At 45.6% G+C, this 18,888-nt stretch overlaps 1 protein-coding gene and 1 pseudogene across 1 annotated transcript; both read left to right on the forward strand.

The window, feature by feature from the left end:
- Positions 1–18,888, forward strand: part of LOC135975137 (paired amphipathic helix protein Sin3a-like) — a 93,711-nt pseudogene that overhangs the window by 39,967 nt on the left and 34,856 nt on the right.
- Positions 9,244–10,369, forward strand: LOC135975544 (olfactory receptor 10A4-like). Its single transcript, XM_065566763.1, has one exon. It carries the CDS (start codon positions 9,244–9,246, stop codon positions 10,234–10,236), a length of 993 nt encoding a protein of 330 aa, XP_065422835.1. The 3' UTR covers positions 10,237–10,369.

An 18,888-nucleotide genomic window follows, 5' to 3' on the forward strand; every position in this document is an offset into this window, starting at 1 on the left:
CGTCGGCCTGCAAAAAGCTGAATCATTCGTGGACATGTGACATGCCCAGGTGGCTACAAACTCCATCTTGTTGCAGTGGTTTTGCACAGAAGAACAAAGGGGTTTCTACCCACAAGAGAAAGAATATAAAAGGCCCTGGAAGCATCTCCATTTTTGTCTTCAGCTGGCTCAAGAGATGGCCTCTCCACCCCAAACAGATGCCTGAAAGAAACTGGAACAAAGGACTGTAACTACAGGGGTGTGAGTGAGTGCTGGACCCAGGCCATAAACTACAAGGTTGCTCTGAAAAGGATTGTACCTGAGATTGTACCTGAGATAACATCTAGGGTGACAAGTTACCATTTGTAATGAGAGCCTTAGTGTATTAAGTTAGCCTTGCATATTTTGATTTATTTTACTTAGTAACTTACCTTGCTCTGTCTGTTATTACTTGGAACCACTTAAATTCTACTGTTTATACTTAATTAAATCACTTTTATTAATTAATTAATTAATTAATATTAAAAATTACAGAGTAAAACAGATTTGTTTGCGGTTTGGACCCCATTGGGAGCTGGGTGTCTGGGTGCTGGAGATAGGAACACTTGCTAAGCTGTTTTCAGTGAACTCTGCAGTTTTGGGGGTGTGGTTCAGACCCTGGGTCTGCGTTGCAGCAGGCTTGCGTGTCTGGCTCAACATGGCAGGGCTCTGGATGACCAAACTGGCAGAGAAAACGGGCTCAGAGGTAGTCTCAGCACACCAGGTGATAGCCCCAAGGGGGTGTCTGTGACCGAACCTGTCACAGTGGCGTAGTCGAACAGGATTTGTGCACAGTTGATTGCTTTGTGACACTGGTAGTGATTTTAAGTGAGTTTTAAGTGTGGTGGCCGGAGAACAGACAAAGTCATTACTGGTTTGTTATTTTCTGTTTACTTTGGTTTAATTCAGCTTGTGTAACTGGCAGGTATGCATTTCACGGGTTATATACTAAATCAGGGATCGGCAACCTTTGGCACACGGCCCACTAGGGAAAGCCCCTGGAGGGCTGAGCCAGTTTGTTTACCAGCCGCATCAGCAGGTTCAGCCGATCGCAGCTCCCACTGGTTGGAGTTCGTTGTCCCAGGCCAATGGGGGCTGCGGGAAGTGGCGTGGGCCAAGGGATGTGCTGGCCACCCTTCCCGCAGCCCCCATTGGCCTGGAGCGGCCAGTGGGAGCCGTGATCAGCCGAACCTGCTGATGCGGCAGGTAAACAAACCCGCCTGGCCCATCAGGGTGCTTACCCTGGTGGGCCGCGTGCCAAAGGTTGCCGACCCCTGGGTTAGTATATAACCGATTATATGAATACCTGGCAGTTACACAAGCTGAATTAGCATATCTTTTCCCCAGTGATCCGTTCACTCACGCTAACCTGAACCCCACACTACCAAGCAATAGTATAACTCAGCATTTAGCAGAGGCAGATAGGAAATTTGTCAATGTCAAAATGATTGACTTTTAGCAATAAACCTGACTGCCAAGCAATTGACTGTCCAATTTATCAACAATAGGCAGCAGAGTGCAGCTGATGATGGATGACAGGAAACTATCTGTTATACTGTATCACAGCAGTGAGAAAGGAGTGACTTAGTTAACAAGGGCCACTTGCAAAGGTAAAAAATTAAAAGTGGGGACTATACTGTATAATGGGCACTAGGGGCAGCAGAGGGTAGGGGTGGGGAAGTGGCAGCTATACTGTATAATGGACACTAGGGGCAGCATTGCATGCGGTTGGGGAATCGTCAGCTTTACTGTATAATGGGCACAAGGGGCAGCAGAGGTTGAAGGTTGGGTAGGGTCAGGGGCGGCTCTATGTCTTCTGCTGCCCCAAGCATGGCAGTCAGGTGGCAGTCAGGTGGCTTTCAGTGGCACGCCTGTGGGCAGTCTGCTGGTCACGCCGATTCGGCGGCGTGCCTGCCGGAGGTCCGCCGATGCCACGCCTTCGGCGTACCCGCCACCAAATTACCACCGAATCCGCGGGACCGGCGGACCTCCCGCAGGCACGCCACCAAAGGCGACCTCACTACCGCCCTCACAGTGACCAAGAGGCAGCCCCCCACGGCTTGCCGCCCAGGCATGCACTTGCTGCACTGGTGCCTGGAGCCAGCCCTGGGTAGGGTCAGGCGGTGGTCAGAAATTGTGTCAAAGACTTTTATTTTTCAGTTCCTGCAACTTTAGACTCTCTTGTTTGCAAAGAGCAGTATATTCCCCTGTTGTAAGAGTCAATCCCCAGCCTCAGAGTAGATAAGATTAATTAATACCAAGGGAATTCATTACTCCAACAGTGTATCTATTCATTAGAGCTAATGCAAAATTTCCCCGTATTTTGCTGAACTTTTAACCCTATACTTGTGAATGTGGCCAGGTAGGAGATATGCCTGGACCTGCCATGGTCCTTGAAAATTTTCCATTCATCACAGTTCAGAATGGACTTGATTTGCAAAGGGGCTCAGGTCTCATTGATTTCAGTGGGAGATGCGGGTCTCAAATGTTGCTGTAAATTACACCCAAGACTTTGATCAGTGTCTGGAGAATAAGGACACAAATAAATCACCTGCGGGAGCAGAACCTTTTCTGTTGAATGGACATTTCATGTAGAGCAACAAGGATGATGCAACGGCCTGTAGCTGTCGCCTAACAACATTTCCTTACAGAGTTAGTGCTGTAGTTTGTGTCTTTGAAAAAACATGAGATAATCACTTCTGCTCTTCTGGGGCTGTTTGACAGCGAGAGATTCCATTTGTTTGTCTTTAATATTCTCTTCTACCATATCTGTGCTTGCTTCATCCCAAACACTTACGGTCACATTCACTGGTGTATTTCATATTGTCAGAGAGTCACAGAGTTTAAGGACAAAAGGGATCTTTAGATTATTTTGTCTGACCTCCCCTGTCTCACAATGTCTTGGGTGTCATCAGACATGCCCACAGAGCACTTTAGCTTTGCATCAAACTGAACATAAAAGAGAAATGTACTTGGTGGTCCCTGTACCAGGCCACTGAAATGGAGGCACCTCTGGGATGCAGAATGTATAATATCACGCAACACTGTTCAACAGATGATTAAGGCAGGAAGGAAAGACCACCTTATGCAAAATAGAAACGCTGTGTGTGTGCGCACGTGTGCGTGCGTGTGTGAGACTTGTAGCCCATGAAGTGAGTATATAGCCATGCAGTAATGATAGTTATATTTTAAGGAAAGGATACAAGGGTGAGGAACTGATAGGAGAGACACAAGAGACCTACAGGCCTATACTTATAAAAGTAGTTTAGAAAGACATGGTTGGTGAGGTAATATCTTTTACTGTTGGTGAGAGAAACAGAAGTTGGTCCAGGAAAAGATCTGTGTCTCTAGTAACCTGGGATCCAGATGGCTACATCAGCACTGCATACAAGAATAGCTTAAGCAGTTAGGGTAAGTAGAAGGCTTTCTAGCCTGAACAGGAGCAGCTGCTCAATAAGTTGGCATAAGGAAGTAAAGTAACAGTGACCTTAAGTCAAAAAACATCACGAGGCTCTGGTTATTGTTTTGTCTTAATCATGATTGTTGCAAACAGCAGATAGGTAATCATAAGGTGCTAGTTTTTTCCAGGTTGGGATATGTTTAGTAAGGGACATCAGCAGATGTCTGACTACAAGAATGCCATGGTAATTAATTAAGGTATAAGCTAAAAGCTTGAGGTTAAAGGATTAATAGCCTGTGGGAGAAGGCCAGCCCGATATTACTATGGTGATGAACTACAAATAAGGAAAAGTGGTGGGAACCCCTGCTAATTATCCATTAGGCATAGTCTGGGCCGGTGCTACCATTAAGGTGAACTAGGCAGTTGCCTAGGGCGCCAAGATATGGGGTCTCCAAAAAGCAGTGCCCCCCATTTTTTTTACAGCGTTCCTCCCCGAGCGCACGGTCGCCACTCCACTTCTCCCGCCTCCCAGGCTTGCAGTGCCAATCAGCTATTTGGCGCCACAAGCCTGGGAGAAGAATTAGAGCAGGGGCGGAGTGCTCGGGAAGGAGGTGGAGCAGAGGTGAGCTGGGGTGGGGAGGTGGTGCACGGCTCCCCGCAGGGGGGAGCTTCCGTGGGGGGGGCGCCTCAGGGCAGAGGGGGGGGAGCTGTCATGGGGAGGTGCTTCAGGGAAGGGGGGGGCAGGGAGCTGCCACAGGGCTGGGGGGGCGTGCCCAAGGTGGAAGTTTCGCCTAGGGTGCGAAACTTCCTTGCACCGGCCCTGGTCATAGTAGCACCAGTATAGCACATTATACAATTGTATTCTGGGCTATGGGCTATAGAGATTTAAGTGTGATGACTACTGGTGATGATGATGATGGTGAGGGGGAAGAGAAGGAAGATGATAACTAACTCTTTGGAGCATAAGCTTTCGTGAGTGAATACCCACTTCGTCAGATGCATGTAATGGAAATTTCCAGAGGCAGGTATAAATATGCAGTCAAGAATCAGTCTGGAGATAACAAGGGTAGTTCAATCAGGGAGGGTGAGGTCCTCTGCTAGCAGTTGAGGTGTGAACACCAAGGGAGGAGAAACTGCTTTTGTAGTTGGCTAGCCATTCACAGTCTTTGTTTAATCCTGATCTGATGGTGTCAAATTTGCAAATGAACGGAAGCTCAGCAGTTTCTCTTTGGAGTCCGGTCCCGAAGTTTTTTTGCTGTAAGATGGCTACCTTTACATCTGGTATTGTGTGGCCGGGGAGGTTGAAGTGTTCTCCTACAGGTTTTTGTATATTGCCATTACATGCATCTGACGAAGTGGGTATTCACCCACAAAAGCTTATGCTCCAATACATCTGTGGTCTTAAAGGTGCCACAGGACTCTCTGTTGCTTTTTACAGATCCAGGCTAACACAGCTACCCCTCTGTACTTAACTCTTTGGGTTGTTTTGCAAGGGGTATTGTAAGTATAGGGATGCTCAGCTCCTTCCATATTATGGCTACCTGCCGTGCTGGGATGGAGTGTTTGTGAATTTCCTAACTGTGTTAATAAATCCATTTTCCATATAATGTAATCTCCTAAGTGTGAGTGTTGCAACCATGCACATGGGGGTTCCCAACTGAATAGTGATTCTGATAATACTGGGCCTGATCTTGGGACAAGAACCTACCAAATTTCAGAATGACGAATAGGGGGAGTAAACTGGTAATATGATCAAGATACATTCAATAGATCAGGCAACAGATTGTTGTCCACAGATGGAGAGAATGAGCCCTGCTCAGCGTGTGTGTGTGTGTGTGTGTGTGTGTGTGTGTGTATGTTTGTGTGTGTGTGTGAGAGAGAGAGAGAGAGAGAGACTGTCACTACCTGCTTGGGGTAATGAGTCATGCTCAGTTTGTATGTGCGTGCATGTGTGAGTGAGTCAGTGACTGTCTCCCCCGCTGGAGGAAATGAGCCATGCTCAATGTGCGTGTATGTGCCACTGCTGCCTCCTCCACTTGTGAACAGCCCCATGGACTCATTCATGGCCACAGTGGTCAGGAAAGATCTTTCATTTACAGCTCATCCAAAAGATATAACATCCACCAGAAACAGTGTCCCCTTCCATTGTGATGAGTTGCTGAGGGTCAGCACCAACTTCAAGGGAAAAGTGCCCCCTGCTAATCCACCCTACCCACCCTCTGCAGCAGAGGTCCCCCAAGCTCCATGCTGGGGCACTGTGCTAAGCAGCCATTCTGATGGGAGATGGTCCACAGCTGAGCCCCTCACCCTGCTCCTTGCGGCACATGGCCACGTGGTGCCCTGCTGAAGCACAAGAGGTCAGCATGGCTCAAGAGACAACAGAGCCCCACCAGGTGAGACCCCACCCAGCTCTTTGCAGCATGTCATCCCTTGGAGCTGCTCTGGAGCATGGGGGTTACACTGACCCACAGAGGAGAATGTCCCTTAATGAGTCCTCCACCCTATTCCCTGCTGTACAGCGCCCCTTACTGCTGAACTGGGACGTTGGGATCAATGAAGCTGAGAACATCCCACAGAGCCCTCCAGGCCCATCCCTATAGATCAGCGCCCACTGGTGCTACACTGGGGCATTGCTACCAGCACTGACTAAGGGGAAAGTGTGCCTCAAACTGAGAATCCCACCCCACTCCCAGTAGCACAGCCTCCTACTTCCATCTGGAGTAATGGGGTCAACACTGTCTTAGAATTGAGAGTGCTTCCAGCTGAGCCCATCACCCCACACCCTGAAGCGCACTACCCCCAGCACCTCTCAGCTTCCACACAGAGTTTATTCTAATGCTCCTGTGAACTAGCCCTGATTCTGGTCCCACTGCAAACTTACTGGAGTAAAAGGGAATAGTCCCACTGACTTCAATGGGCTTTGGATCTGGTGGGAAATTTCCTAGGAGGGAAATGGGCTCTATGATTGGAACAGTGGAGTCTAAGACTGAGGACTCCTGGGTTCTGTTCCCAGCTCCGGTAGGGGAGTGGGGTCTAATGTTTAGAGCAGTTGGGGCTGGGAGTCAGAGCTCCTGGGTTCTAATCATGGCTCTGAGACAAGAATGGGGCACACAGTCTGAACATCAGGGAACCGGAGTCATGAGCCTTGGGCATTGTACCTTAGTCAACCCCGACTCTGTGTTGTGTTGCTTTGGACAAATCATTCCTTCTTCTAGACAAAATTGTATCACACAATTTACCACAATTAGTAAATCCTATTATGATTTTCATCTAGAAAATACACATCATGATGATGATAATGACGATACAACTTTCTACAAAATGATTTCCCTAGTGAATTTTTTTTGTTGCAGGTTGAGGCAGTATTGTTCTTCCTTTGAAGAATATTACAAGAAATTTCCTTTAGGGAGTAGGTCCCAGAAGCCAGTGAATGAAATAAAAACACCTCTCTTTCCTTCAACACACTTAGCGTCTGCAGCTGGGAGAGGAAACTACTCTTCTTAAACAAGGTGGGAGGGATAGCTCAGTGGTTTGAGCATTGGTCTGCTAAACCCAGGGTTGTGAGTTCAATCCTTGCAGAGGTCACTTAGGGATCTGGGGCAAAATCAGTACTTGGTCCTGCTAGTGAAGGCAGGGGGCTGGACTTGATGACCTTTCAAGGTCCCTTCCAGTTCTAGGAGATAGGATATCTCCATTAATTTAAAAAAAAAAAAAAAAAAAAAGGTAGGCTATTGATGAATGACTTAAGCCCCCAGCCATTCTCCCACTGAAGCCCATTGTGTTGTGCCCCAGTCTGCAATGGGACCAGGATTAAGTCATTGGTTTCTTCATTTGAATTTTCCATACAGTGGCAGAGAAACTTAGAGTGTGTGTTTCTGAGCACCTGGGTTGTGTCTGTATTCATATCTATCTATCTATCTATGGATGTGTGTGTGAAACACTATACCCCATATTCTTCATAGAAATAATTTTATAATATGGTTATAGCATATCTAAGATGTATATTATGCAAGATGGGTCTGCTGAGAGATCATTGGAAAGTTTATGATCTGCTGAATATGATTATCCTATTTATATGCATGTATAATTACTGTATTTGAATTTAGGACTATTGACTTTGTAACAATTACAAGTTGGTTTACACCTGGAAAACGCCCACCATACAGAATGCAATCAGTGTGGATTGGCCATTGGGGAGAACAATAGGACTTTGAAGATGCTAATCTCCCACCTTCCTGAGAAGCTTCCTGGGATGCTACAAAAATAAATAAATAAATAAATACAAATAATTGTCCTCATTTGAGAAATCTTATTTTGGTAAACATGGTTATAGAATAGAATAACATTCCTAGAGGGGAAAGCAGAAGAAACACAGAAAGGAGAAAAGATCCCTTTTTTAATTTCCATGGAGACAGAAAAAAATGTGTTCAAAGAGGAAGAATAGAACCCCCGATGCTGGAAACTGGTATACCTCCATTGCTGGTATAAAGTGATGTAGCTCATTTAGAGTCAATTCATCAGACCCCCGTCTGTGGTAAATCAGCTGTAGTTCCACTGGTGTCAAAGTGGTCGGCTCTCCAGCTGACCTATATTGGCACAGCTTGATTGACATCAATGTGGCTCCACCAGCTTATGCCTGATGATGATTGGGTCCAGTTATATATTTCTATTAGGGTTACCATATTTCAACAAGCAAAAAAGAGGACAGGAGGAGCCCCGCCCTAGCCCCGCCCCTGCCCCTCCCACGTCCCGCCCCCCCAGAACCCCCAACCCTCCCCCCGTTCCTTGTCCCCTGACTGCCCCCTCCTGGGACCCCTGCCCCTAACTGCCCCCCAGGACTCCACTCCCTATCTAAGCCTCCTTGCCTCTTGTCCCCTCACTGCCCCAACCCTTATCCACACCCCCACCCCCAGACAGACCCCTGGGACTCCCACGCCCCATCCAACCACTCCCCACCCCCTGACAGCCCCCCCCCAGAACTCCCAACCCATCTAAACCCCTCTGCTCCCTGTCCCCTGACTGCTCCGATCCCTCTCCCCACTCCTGCCCTCTGACAGCTCCCCCCCAGAACTCCCAGCCCCCCCACCCCCCCGCTCCTTGTCCCCTGACTGCCCCCTCCTGGGACCCCTGCTCCTAACTGCCCTCCAGAACCCCACCCCCTACCTAAGACTCCCTGTTCCTTGTCCCCTAACTGCCCCCTCCTAAGACCCCCCCCAACTGCCCCCCAGGACCCTACCCCCTACCTGTACCCTGACTGCCCAAAACTTTCTCCACTCCGCCCCAAAAGCCCCCCCCCGTTTCTTGACTGCCCCCTCCAGAACCGCCCTGCCCCTTCTCCTGCCCCCCTTACCCTGCTGCTCAGAACAGGGTGTTGGGCTCTGTGCCAGCCGGACACATGGCTGCGCTCCCCAGCACAACAAAACCCGGTCCCTGGCCCTGCACAGTGCTGCCGGACCGGGCTGCAGGAGGAGGAGCTGCCGGCTCAGAATGCAGGGAGGGGTGGGTGGGAGGAGGAAGCTGCTCCGGAGTCCAGCCCGGGACTTTGCTGCAGCCCTCCCAGCCGCTCGCTCTGCTCTGCCGGGGGAGGGGGAAATCCCGGAAATTGTGAGTGCTTTACAAATTCCCCCCGGATGCTATTATTAGCACGAAAAGGAGGACATGTCCGGGTAACTCCGGACGAATGGTAACCCTAATTTCTATGCAGAATTGCAGCAGGTTTTAGTCTGAAGCATCCCAACAGAAAGGAAACCAGTATGAATTGTTTGATTCACATCCACATGTTTGGTATTCCTCAGATTCAGTCTCTTTTTATGTTGCCCCTACAGATGACCTATTCTGTGAGTGACTCTGGAGAGAACCAGACCATCTCCGATGTGTTCATCCTGGTGGGGTTTTCGTACCTTAACAAGCTGCAAATCGTTCTGTTTCTGGTGCTTCTGGTCATCTACCTGGTCACCCTGATGGGGAACCTGCTTGTTATCCTCCTTATAAAGCTAAACCCCTCACTCCGCACCCCCATGTATTTTTTTCTGGTGAACCTGTCATTCTTGGAAATCTGCTACACCAGCAGTGTGATCCCTCAGCTGCTGGTTCATCTCTTGGTGGACCTAAAGACCATCACCATTGCGGGCTGCGCTGCCCAGATGTATGTCATCTCCATCATGGGCCTAACGGAATGCTGCCTCCTAGCAGCCATGGCGTACGACCGCTACATCGCCATATGTCACCCCCTGCACTACAGAACTTTCATGAGTGGCCGGGCATGTGCACAGCTCATGGGTGCTTCATGGATCATCGGCATCTCGATGGAAGTAGCTCAGACCACTTGGATCTTCAGCCTGCCCTTCTGTGGCTCCAACCGCATCCACCACTTCTTCTGTGACATCCCACCAGTGTTGAAGATGGCATGCACGGACATATCCAAAAATATGATTATGGTCTTGACTGTGTCAGTTTTGTTCATTATGGGCCCTTTTTTGTTGATAACCCTGTCCTACATCTGCATTATCTCCACCATCCTCAAGCTGCCGACGGCAGAGGGAAGGCATAAAGCCTTCTCCACCTGCTCCTCCCATCTCATGGTGGTGACTTTGTTCTATGGAATGGTCCTTTTCACCTACCTGAGGCCCAAGTCTATCTCCACCCCGGAGAGTGATCAAATGATTTCCCTCGTGATCACAGTTGCGGCACCTGTATTGAACCCCATAATATACACTCTGAGGAACAAAAAGGTGAAGGGAACCTTTAGAAAAACAGTAGAGAGGAGCATCTTTTCACACAATCGGCGAAAACAGAGAATGAAAATTAGACTTACTTAAAACAGGGGGAATGAGGGAAATGCATACATGTTTTGTTGAATTACTGCCGATGACCCTCACTTTTTAATTGAAATTTTGCCATTTGAAAAAATTGGACTTGTAAACCTATCAGGAGAATGGGAAGAGAAACTTGTATTACCAAAAAACCCCAAATTTTAAATATCTTCAAAATCTGGAATGTCAAAGGAAAAAGAAGCTTAAAATGGAGACCCTTTCATAAAATGTTCACCCTGGTTTTTGCAAATTTTACAATTTTCACCAAAATTTTAATGATGGAAAAATCCAAACCATCTCTACAGACAACTCCATTTAGGCTTTTCCTTTTCCTGCTCTGTCAGTCCATTGCAGCATTTTAGGATTTGGGTTGGGTTGGGCTGAGTTTTCTTTTGCTGTCTAATGGATTTCCCCGGTGCTCCCTGTTGCCTAATTTTAAATAACATTTCTCAGCACTTATGAACAGTTTCCTATGTAAGACTCTGATGGATCTTTCAATGCCTAACCTGATCAGATCACACAACAGCTCTTGAAGCTGGCTCTTGAATTCCCTGGCATTTTGCACAGGTTCAGCAGTCTATGCTAACAGATCATAGCGTATATCATAGATTCATTGATTAAAAGGCCATAAGGGACCAATGCTGATCATCTAGTCTGACATTCTGCTTAACGCAGGGCAGAGAGTTTCACCTGGTGATTCCCGATTCAAAGAAGCACTGTACATATTTTATATTACATATTTAAAATAATAGTTGTGTGATAAACTCATAAACTACAAGTGGTTATATCAATATATAACAATATTGCACCAAATGCCAGTGTATATGGGACATCTTTGTATAACTATATGATAAAAATTCCTTTCTATATTTTTATGATGAGAGATACTATTCTGTTTGCTTCTCTACCTATATCATTGCAGCTGTATAATATATACCAAATAAAAAACCTTTATACCTAGTTCAGCATATGTTTTCTTTCACTAAACATCCCTATAATGCATTCATCGGAAGCGTAATATACTTTCAGACTCTGAGATGCACTGGCTGGCAGTATGTGATGTTTTGTTATACCTCTTTTATATAATTTGCTGATTTGTTTAAAATGATATTGTTGGCAAGATAAGTAACCTGTTGTGTTTGAAGATGTAAGTAAGAGGTACGAACATGTAATGATAAACAAAAGAAAAATCCCTTTCTCTGAGAAACTTAGAAGCAGAGTGGCCCAGGTCAACATGACCCAGAAACTACAAATTCATCAAGAAAATTGTAGATATTAGATGATTAACATTTGTGCAGAAGTAATGAGCAGGTTATGTAAAATTCAATGGATAATGCGTTGACTAAAGAATGGAGGAAAATTAAGCAATAGAAAATGTGCAAATGTATGAAAATATGTATAAAATATGTAAAATTATGTATATAAATACGTACATATACAAAAACGTATGTACATATGTAAAATATGTATAAAATACATATGTAAAATACATAAAAAATAAGAAAATACATATAAAAATGGGCTGGAGAAATGCTGGATCAGAAATCGACGAATGAAACCGAAGGACCCGAACAGGAGATCCAGGCAGGTGAGGAGAACTGACATCATGGAGGAAGAAAGGACATTTCAGTGACCCAGAATGTTATTACTTGTGAGGCAGAAATGTATGTCCAGACACTATAAGTAAGATTAATTCTGATTTAAATTGTATTAAATAAAGGCAAAACTGATTAAGCCTAAATTGGATGGACATGTGACTCGGTTTCCCACTCTACACTCCCAACAATGTACACAATTTGATAAAAAAGGTAAAGCCCACATAAATGCTCTCATCTCTGCTTTGTTAATTCATTTAGCAAAGGTGTGGCCCTCATACAATAATAATCAGAGAAACAAGCCGTGTCCTGTCAGTGAACACATGTATTAAGTTAGTATACACCCCATTATGTGAATACACGGCAGTTCTACAAACTGAATTAGCGTATGTTCTTCCCAGTGTTCTGTGCACTCATGCTAACCTACACCTCACACTACCAAGCAACAGTATAACTTAGTATTTAACATAAGCAGATAAGAAATTTGTAAAAGTCAAGATACATTAATTCAATAGCTTAGTACAAATTGTGGGGAACCTTCACAGACCAGGACATGGAATGCTGTGTCCAAAAGCAAGATATGGAAAATCATGGTTCAGAACAAGGAGTTAAGGAACGAAGTTAAGGGATGAACAGACAGGATGGATTTCTGTGACATAAGACATAAGAATGGCCATACTGGATCCAACCAAAGGTCCATCCAGCCCAGTAATGATCAGTGATCTCTCTCCTGCCATCCATCTCCACCCTCTGACAAACAGAAGCTAGGGACACCACTCCTTAACCATCTGGGCTAATAGCCATTAACGGACTTAGCCTCCATGAATGTATCCAGTTCTCTTTTAAACCCTGTTACAGTCCTAGCCTTCACAACCTCCTCAGGCAAGGAGTTTCACAGGTTGACTGTGTGCTGTGTAAAAAAGAACTTCCTTTTATTTGTTTTAAACCTGCTGCCCATTAATTTCGTTTGGTGGCCCCTAGTTCTTATATTATGGGAGCAAGTAAATAACTTTTCCTTATTCACTTTCTCCACACCACTCATGATTTTATATAAGTCTATCATATCCCCCTTAGTCTCCTCTTTTCCAAGCTGAAAAGTACTAGCCTCTTTAATCTCTCCTCATATGGGACCCGTTCCAAACCCCTAATCATTTTAGTTGCCCTTCTCTGAACCTCTGTACGCAGTATTCAAGATGTGGGCATGCCATGGATTTATATAAGGGCAATAAGATATCCTCTGTCTTATTCTCTATCCCTTTTTTAATGATTCCTAACACCCTGTTTGCTTTTTTGACTGCCGCTGCACACTGCATGGACGCCTTCAGAGAACTATCCATGATGACCCCAAGAACTTTCTCCTGATTAGTTGTAGCTAAATTAGCCCCCATCATATTGTATGTATAGTTGGGGTTATTTTTTCCAATGTGCATTACTTTACATTTATCCACATTACATTTCATTTGCCATTTTGCTGGCCAATCACTTAGTTTGGTGAGATCTTTTTGAAGTTCTTCAAAATCTGCTTTGGTCTTAACTATCTTGAGTAGTTTAGTATCATTTGCAAACTTTGCCACCTCGCTGTCAGGGGTGGCTCCAGGCACCAGCGCAGCAAGCACCTGCCTGGGGCGGCAAGCCACGGGGTGCGGCCTGACGGTCGCCCTGAGGACGGCAGTCAGCCGGCCTTCGGCAGCATGCCTGCAAGAGGTCCCCCGGTCCCGAGAGGCGCCCCTGCTCTTACACACCCCAAATACTCTGTCCAGCACCTCCCAAATACCATCTCCCAGTACACACACACCCCTCCAGCACCCCAAAATACCCCCTTGAGCTCACACCCCCGCAGCAGTGTCCTCTATTAGGGAACTTGAAATACAGGTGGGGTCACCCCAGATAAAGTTGAATTTTAAAGGCAGGTGTTTCTGTTCTCCCTCACGGTGTGACCGCACTGGGGCCAGGCTCTGGAAGTCTCAGTGAGCTACAATCCCAGCTGGGTGCCCAGAGGGCAGTTCCAGGAGGGCGTGGTGATTCCCTGCACAGCCCGGGCAGAGGCAGTGTTGCCCTTTTCTCTCCCCTCATTCCAAAGGCTTGGCCCGGACCTGTGTCACAAGGTTGTGTGAGTTGGGTACACGCTGGGAAAAGCCCCGAGGGCCCCCACTCAGGCTGGTTCAGAGAGGGCAGCAGAGCCCGGAGGCCTCCAGCCAGGCTCTCTCTCTCCTTCCCCTTTCCACCTAATACCTTGTGTATCCCGGTGCGGCTGGGCTGAATCTCGCCCCAGGGGGCCCAGCCGAGGGACACCCCGTCTCTCTCTCGCTCTACCGGAGGTCTCTCCTGGAGTCAGGGTCACCGTCCACTGATGGAAGAGGTGCCTGGCGGTTGCGGGGTCAGTCCACCAGCTACCTCGTCCCTGGAGTGCAGGGTCTCGCCTCTGACCCACACGGAGGGAGCCCTCATTGATCAGTGTATAACAGGGGGGTCGCTTAGCCTCCTGTACAACACGAGCAAGAGCCTTGTGTCCAGCAAGTATAAATGGGAGTGGTTCCCCCCGGGCTTTGTCTGTGTGTCCGGAAGCCCGGGAGGGTGCCGCCCCTCACTCTCAGGCTAGGGTGGCCGCATGGCCGGAGTGAGACTGCTGTCTAGCCCTGTCCACATGGGGGGCAGAGAGGGGGACACAGGGGCACACACCAAAGCTCCTCACCTATGATATAGGAGCACAAGCCCCATGGACTCTCGTCCTCTGTTTTACAATTATACTTCTTTTTTCTTTCTTTGTGTGTGTGTGTGTTTTTTTCTTAATAGTTATATTTTTACCTTTTTAATATATTTTACGTGTATTTCCTTTTTGATTTTATTGTTGTTTATATATATTTTAAGTTTCATTTTATTTTATTTCCCCTTTTATGGTTTTTATGTATTTTACAATTCTTTTATTTTTTAGTTTTTATTATTTTACTTTTTATAAGTCTGTTAATCTTTTTGTATTTTATTCATTATTACTATTTTAAATTTATTTTGCACTTTTTATAAATGTATTATTTTTTCTATTTTTTATTCTACTTTATGTGAATCGTATACTCTGTTGTCCAGTCATTTCGGCTCCTATCTTCTTTCACTCCAGTGAGGATCTTCAGCCTCTCCAACCCAACCCATCATGGTAGTCATGCGCCGCCCCAGCCGAGTCTCTTTGTCCCCTGACTCCAGCCAGACCCTCCACCACCACCATTCCGATTGGCAGTAATTCAGCGGCGGGTCCCTCAGTCCCTCTCGGAGCGCAGGACCTGCCACGGAATTACCACTGAAGAGTGGAATGGGTGCGATCGCGCTGCTGCGGCTTTTTTTTTTTTTTTTTTTTGCCACTTGGGGCGGCAGAAAACCTGGAGCCGGCCCTGGAAGAGATTATCTCGTGTTTTTTCAAAGACACAAACTACAGCACTAGCTCCGTAGGGAAATGTTATTAGGCGACAGTTACAGGCCGTTCCATCATCGATGTTGCTCTGCATGAAATGTCTATTCGGGGCCTAGCGGGAAAAGGTTCTGCTCCCGCAGGTGAATTATTTGTGGCTTTATTCTCCAGACACTTATCAAGCCATTGGTTCTAATTTACAGCAACATTTGAAACCTGCAACTCCCACTGAAGTCAATGAGACCTCAGCCCCTTTGCAAATCAAGCCCACTCTGAACAATGATGAATGGAAAATGATCAAGGACCATACCAGGTCCAAGCACATCTCCTGACCTTGGCCACCTTCTCGAGCATAGGGCGGGCAGTATATTAGCTGTAACAAATAGTTACACTGTTGGAGTAATTAATTCCCTTAGTATTAATTAATTTTCCTCACTGCTCTGAGGCTCAGGATTGGCTCTGACAGAAGGGAAATACACTGCTCTGTACGAACAAGAAAGCGTAAAGCTGCAGGAGCTGAAAAAGCAAAGTCTTTGACATCATTTCTGACCATTGACTGACCCTCCAGCAGCCCCACACTCTGGTGCCCCTGGTGCCCATTATACAGTATAGACACCCCCTTTAAAAAAACTTTTGTAGTGATAATCAAGATGGCCCATTTAAGACAGTTTGACAAGAGGGTGTGAGGATACTTAACATTGGGAAATAGATTCAATGTGTGTAATGGTGTGTAAGGTTTTTTTTCTCTTGCTGACAATAGCCCATCTTAATTAATTAGCCTCTTAGAGTTGGGAAGGGAACTCCCACCTTTTCATGTTCTCTGTATGTATATATCTCTCCTCACTATATGTTCCAATTTATACATCTGATGAAGTGGGCTGTAGCCCATGAAAGCTTATGCTCAAATAAATTTGTTAGTCTCTAAGGTGCCACAAATACTCCTGTTCTTTTTGCGGATACAGACTAACACGGCTGCTACTCTGAAACTAATTAGGCTTGTGTAACTGCCAGGGATTCATATCGTGGGGTATATACTAAGCTAACATGTATGTGTTCGCTAACAGGCCTCTGCTGGTTGCTCTGATTACACTGGTCTACGATTTTTGAGAAGTCGTTTGCTTCAGAGATAAAATGTGCTATTTATTATGTATTTTGATGTGCTGAATTCAAATATGACCATTAAAACAACTGGCTACTGTTTCTAAGATATTTAAGTTTTTACATTTTATGTCTATGTATATTGTGTAGATAGTAGAGTTTTAATCATAAATTGTAAACCTAGGTCTTTTCATGTGTTTATGGTTGCTTTACATGATAATATGTCACCTGTCCTGTTTATGTAACACTTTAAAATCAGCAAAAGGGTTATATAAATAAAATTTATTATGAAACAAAAGGCAAAAAACGTTTATGTACATAGTTTAGTCCTATTCAGTGTCTACTCGGCGCTTCTTGGCTTGTCTCTTGTATTCATTAAATGGAGCATCTCTTGTTACCGTCCAGCAATAGTCTGCAAGCATTAATGGGCTCCATTTGCCCTGATAACGTTTCTCCATTGTTGCAATGTCCTGGTGAATTCTCTCGCCGTGCTCGTCACTCAATGCTCTGCAGTTCGGTGGAAAAAAATCTAGATGAGAGTGTAAAAAATGTATCTTTAGTGACATGTTGCAACCGAGGCTTTTGTATGCCTTGAGGAGGTTTTCCACCAACAACCTGTAGTTGTCTGCCTTGTTGTTTCTGAGAAAATTTATTGCCACTAACTGGAAGGCTTTCCATGCCGTCTTTTTCTTGCCACGCAGTGCATGGTCAAATGAATCATCTCGAAGAAGTTCACGAATCTGAGGACCAACAAAGACACCTTCCTTTATCTTAGCTTCACTTAACCTTGGAAATTTTCTATGGAGGTACTTGAAAGCTGCTTGTGTTTTGTCAATGGCCTTGACAAAATTTTTCATCAGACCCAGCTTGATGTGTAAGGGTGGTAACAAAATCTTCCTTGATTCAACAAGTGGTGGATGCTGAACACTTTTCCTCCCAGGCTCCAACGACTGTCGGAGTGGCCAATCTTTCTTGATGTAGTGGGAATCTCTTGCACGACTATCCCATTTGCAGAGAAAACAGCAGTTTTTTGTGTATCCAGTCTGCAGACCAAGCAAGAGAGCAACAACCTTTAAATCGCCACAAAGCTGCCACTGATGTTGGTCATAGTTTATGCACCTCAAAAGTTGTTTCATGTTGTCATAGGTTTCCTTCATATGGACTGCTTGACCAACTGGAATTGATGGCAAAACATTACCATTATGCAGTAAAACAGCTTTAAGACTCGTCTTCGATGAATCAATGAACAGTCTCCACTCATCTGGATCGTGAACGATGTTGAGGGCTGCCATCACACCATTGATGTTGTTGCAGGCTACAGGATCACCTTCCATGAAGAAGAATGGGACAAGAGGCTTTTGACGGTCACGGAACATGGAAACCCTAACATCACCTGCCAGGAGATTCCACTGCTGTAGTCTGGAGCCCAACAGCTCTGTCTTACTCTTGGGTAGTTCCAAATCCCTGACAAGGTCATTCAGTTTACCTTGTGTTATGAGGTGTGGTTCAGAGGAGGAGGATGGGAGAAAATGTGGGTCTTGTGACATTGATGGTTAAGGACCAGAAAGTTTCATCCTCTTCCTTATCCTCGTCTGACTCAAGTGAGAATGATTCTGGTGCATCAGGAACCGGCAGTCCTTCTCCGTGGGGTACTGGGCGTATAGCTGATGGAATGTTTGGATAATGCACAGTCCACTTTTTCTTCTTTGACACACCTTTCCCAACTGGAGGCACCATGCAGAAGTAACAATTGCTGGTATGATCTGTTGGCTCTCTCCAAATCATTGGCAATGCAAAAGGCATAGATTTCCTTTTCCTGTTCAACCACTGGAGAAGATTTGTTGCACAAGTGTTGCAGCATTTGTGTGGGGCCCACCTCTTGTCCTGATCTCCAATTTTGCAGCCAAAATAAAGGGGTTAGGCTTTCTTAACCATAGTGGTTATACTGCGCTTTTGTGATGCAAAAGTCACTTCACCACAAACATAGCAGAAGTTATCTGCACTGTTCACACAAGTACGAGGCATCTCTGCTCACTTTGGCTAAACAGAAATGTGTCCCTTTGCAAAATCAAACACTGACAAATAAGAGAGCACGACACTGTATAATTTCTAGAGCTGATATAGGGCAATTTGTTCAGCAGAGTGATGTAAGCTTCATTATGATTGCATCATCCATGACTTCTAGGAATAACATGATGCAATTCATATCATGTATGACGCAATACCAGCTTCAGATTGCATCATTCATTGTTTTGCCTAAAAAGCAAGTACTGTCCAAACCCAGTCATAGATTTATTCATAGATCCAGTCAAAGATGTATTTTAGTCATTTCTGGTTTAAATTGAGATCCCTTCCCTTTATAACTCACTTATCCTCCGCCATTCCCAAGTCAAGGGTCGTATATACTGACCCAATAGCATATCTTGAAAACTAGAGCCAATCAACAATTTTAAGCATCATTTTCGTTCTCAGTGACCCAGAATTATTACAGCTTGACTACATTTATTTCAGAAGCATTTTGGCTGTAGAGCAATGTACAATAGCACCACCTAGAGGCCACAGTGTGAC

Source organism: Chrysemys picta, chromosome 13 (assembly GCF_011386835.1).
Source record: "Chrysemys picta bellii isolate R12L10 chromosome 13, ASM1138683v2, whole genome shotgun sequence".
In the NCBI taxonomy this organism is placed as follows: domain Eukaryota; kingdom Metazoa; phylum Chordata; order Testudines; family Emydidae; genus Chrysemys; species Chrysemys picta.

Bases quoted from the DNA above. Each gene is read 5' to 3' on its own strand.
- LOC135975544 (XM_065566763.1), top strand. From the start codon at position 9,244: ATGACCTATTCTGTGAGTGACTCTGGAGAGAACCAGACCATCTCCGAT.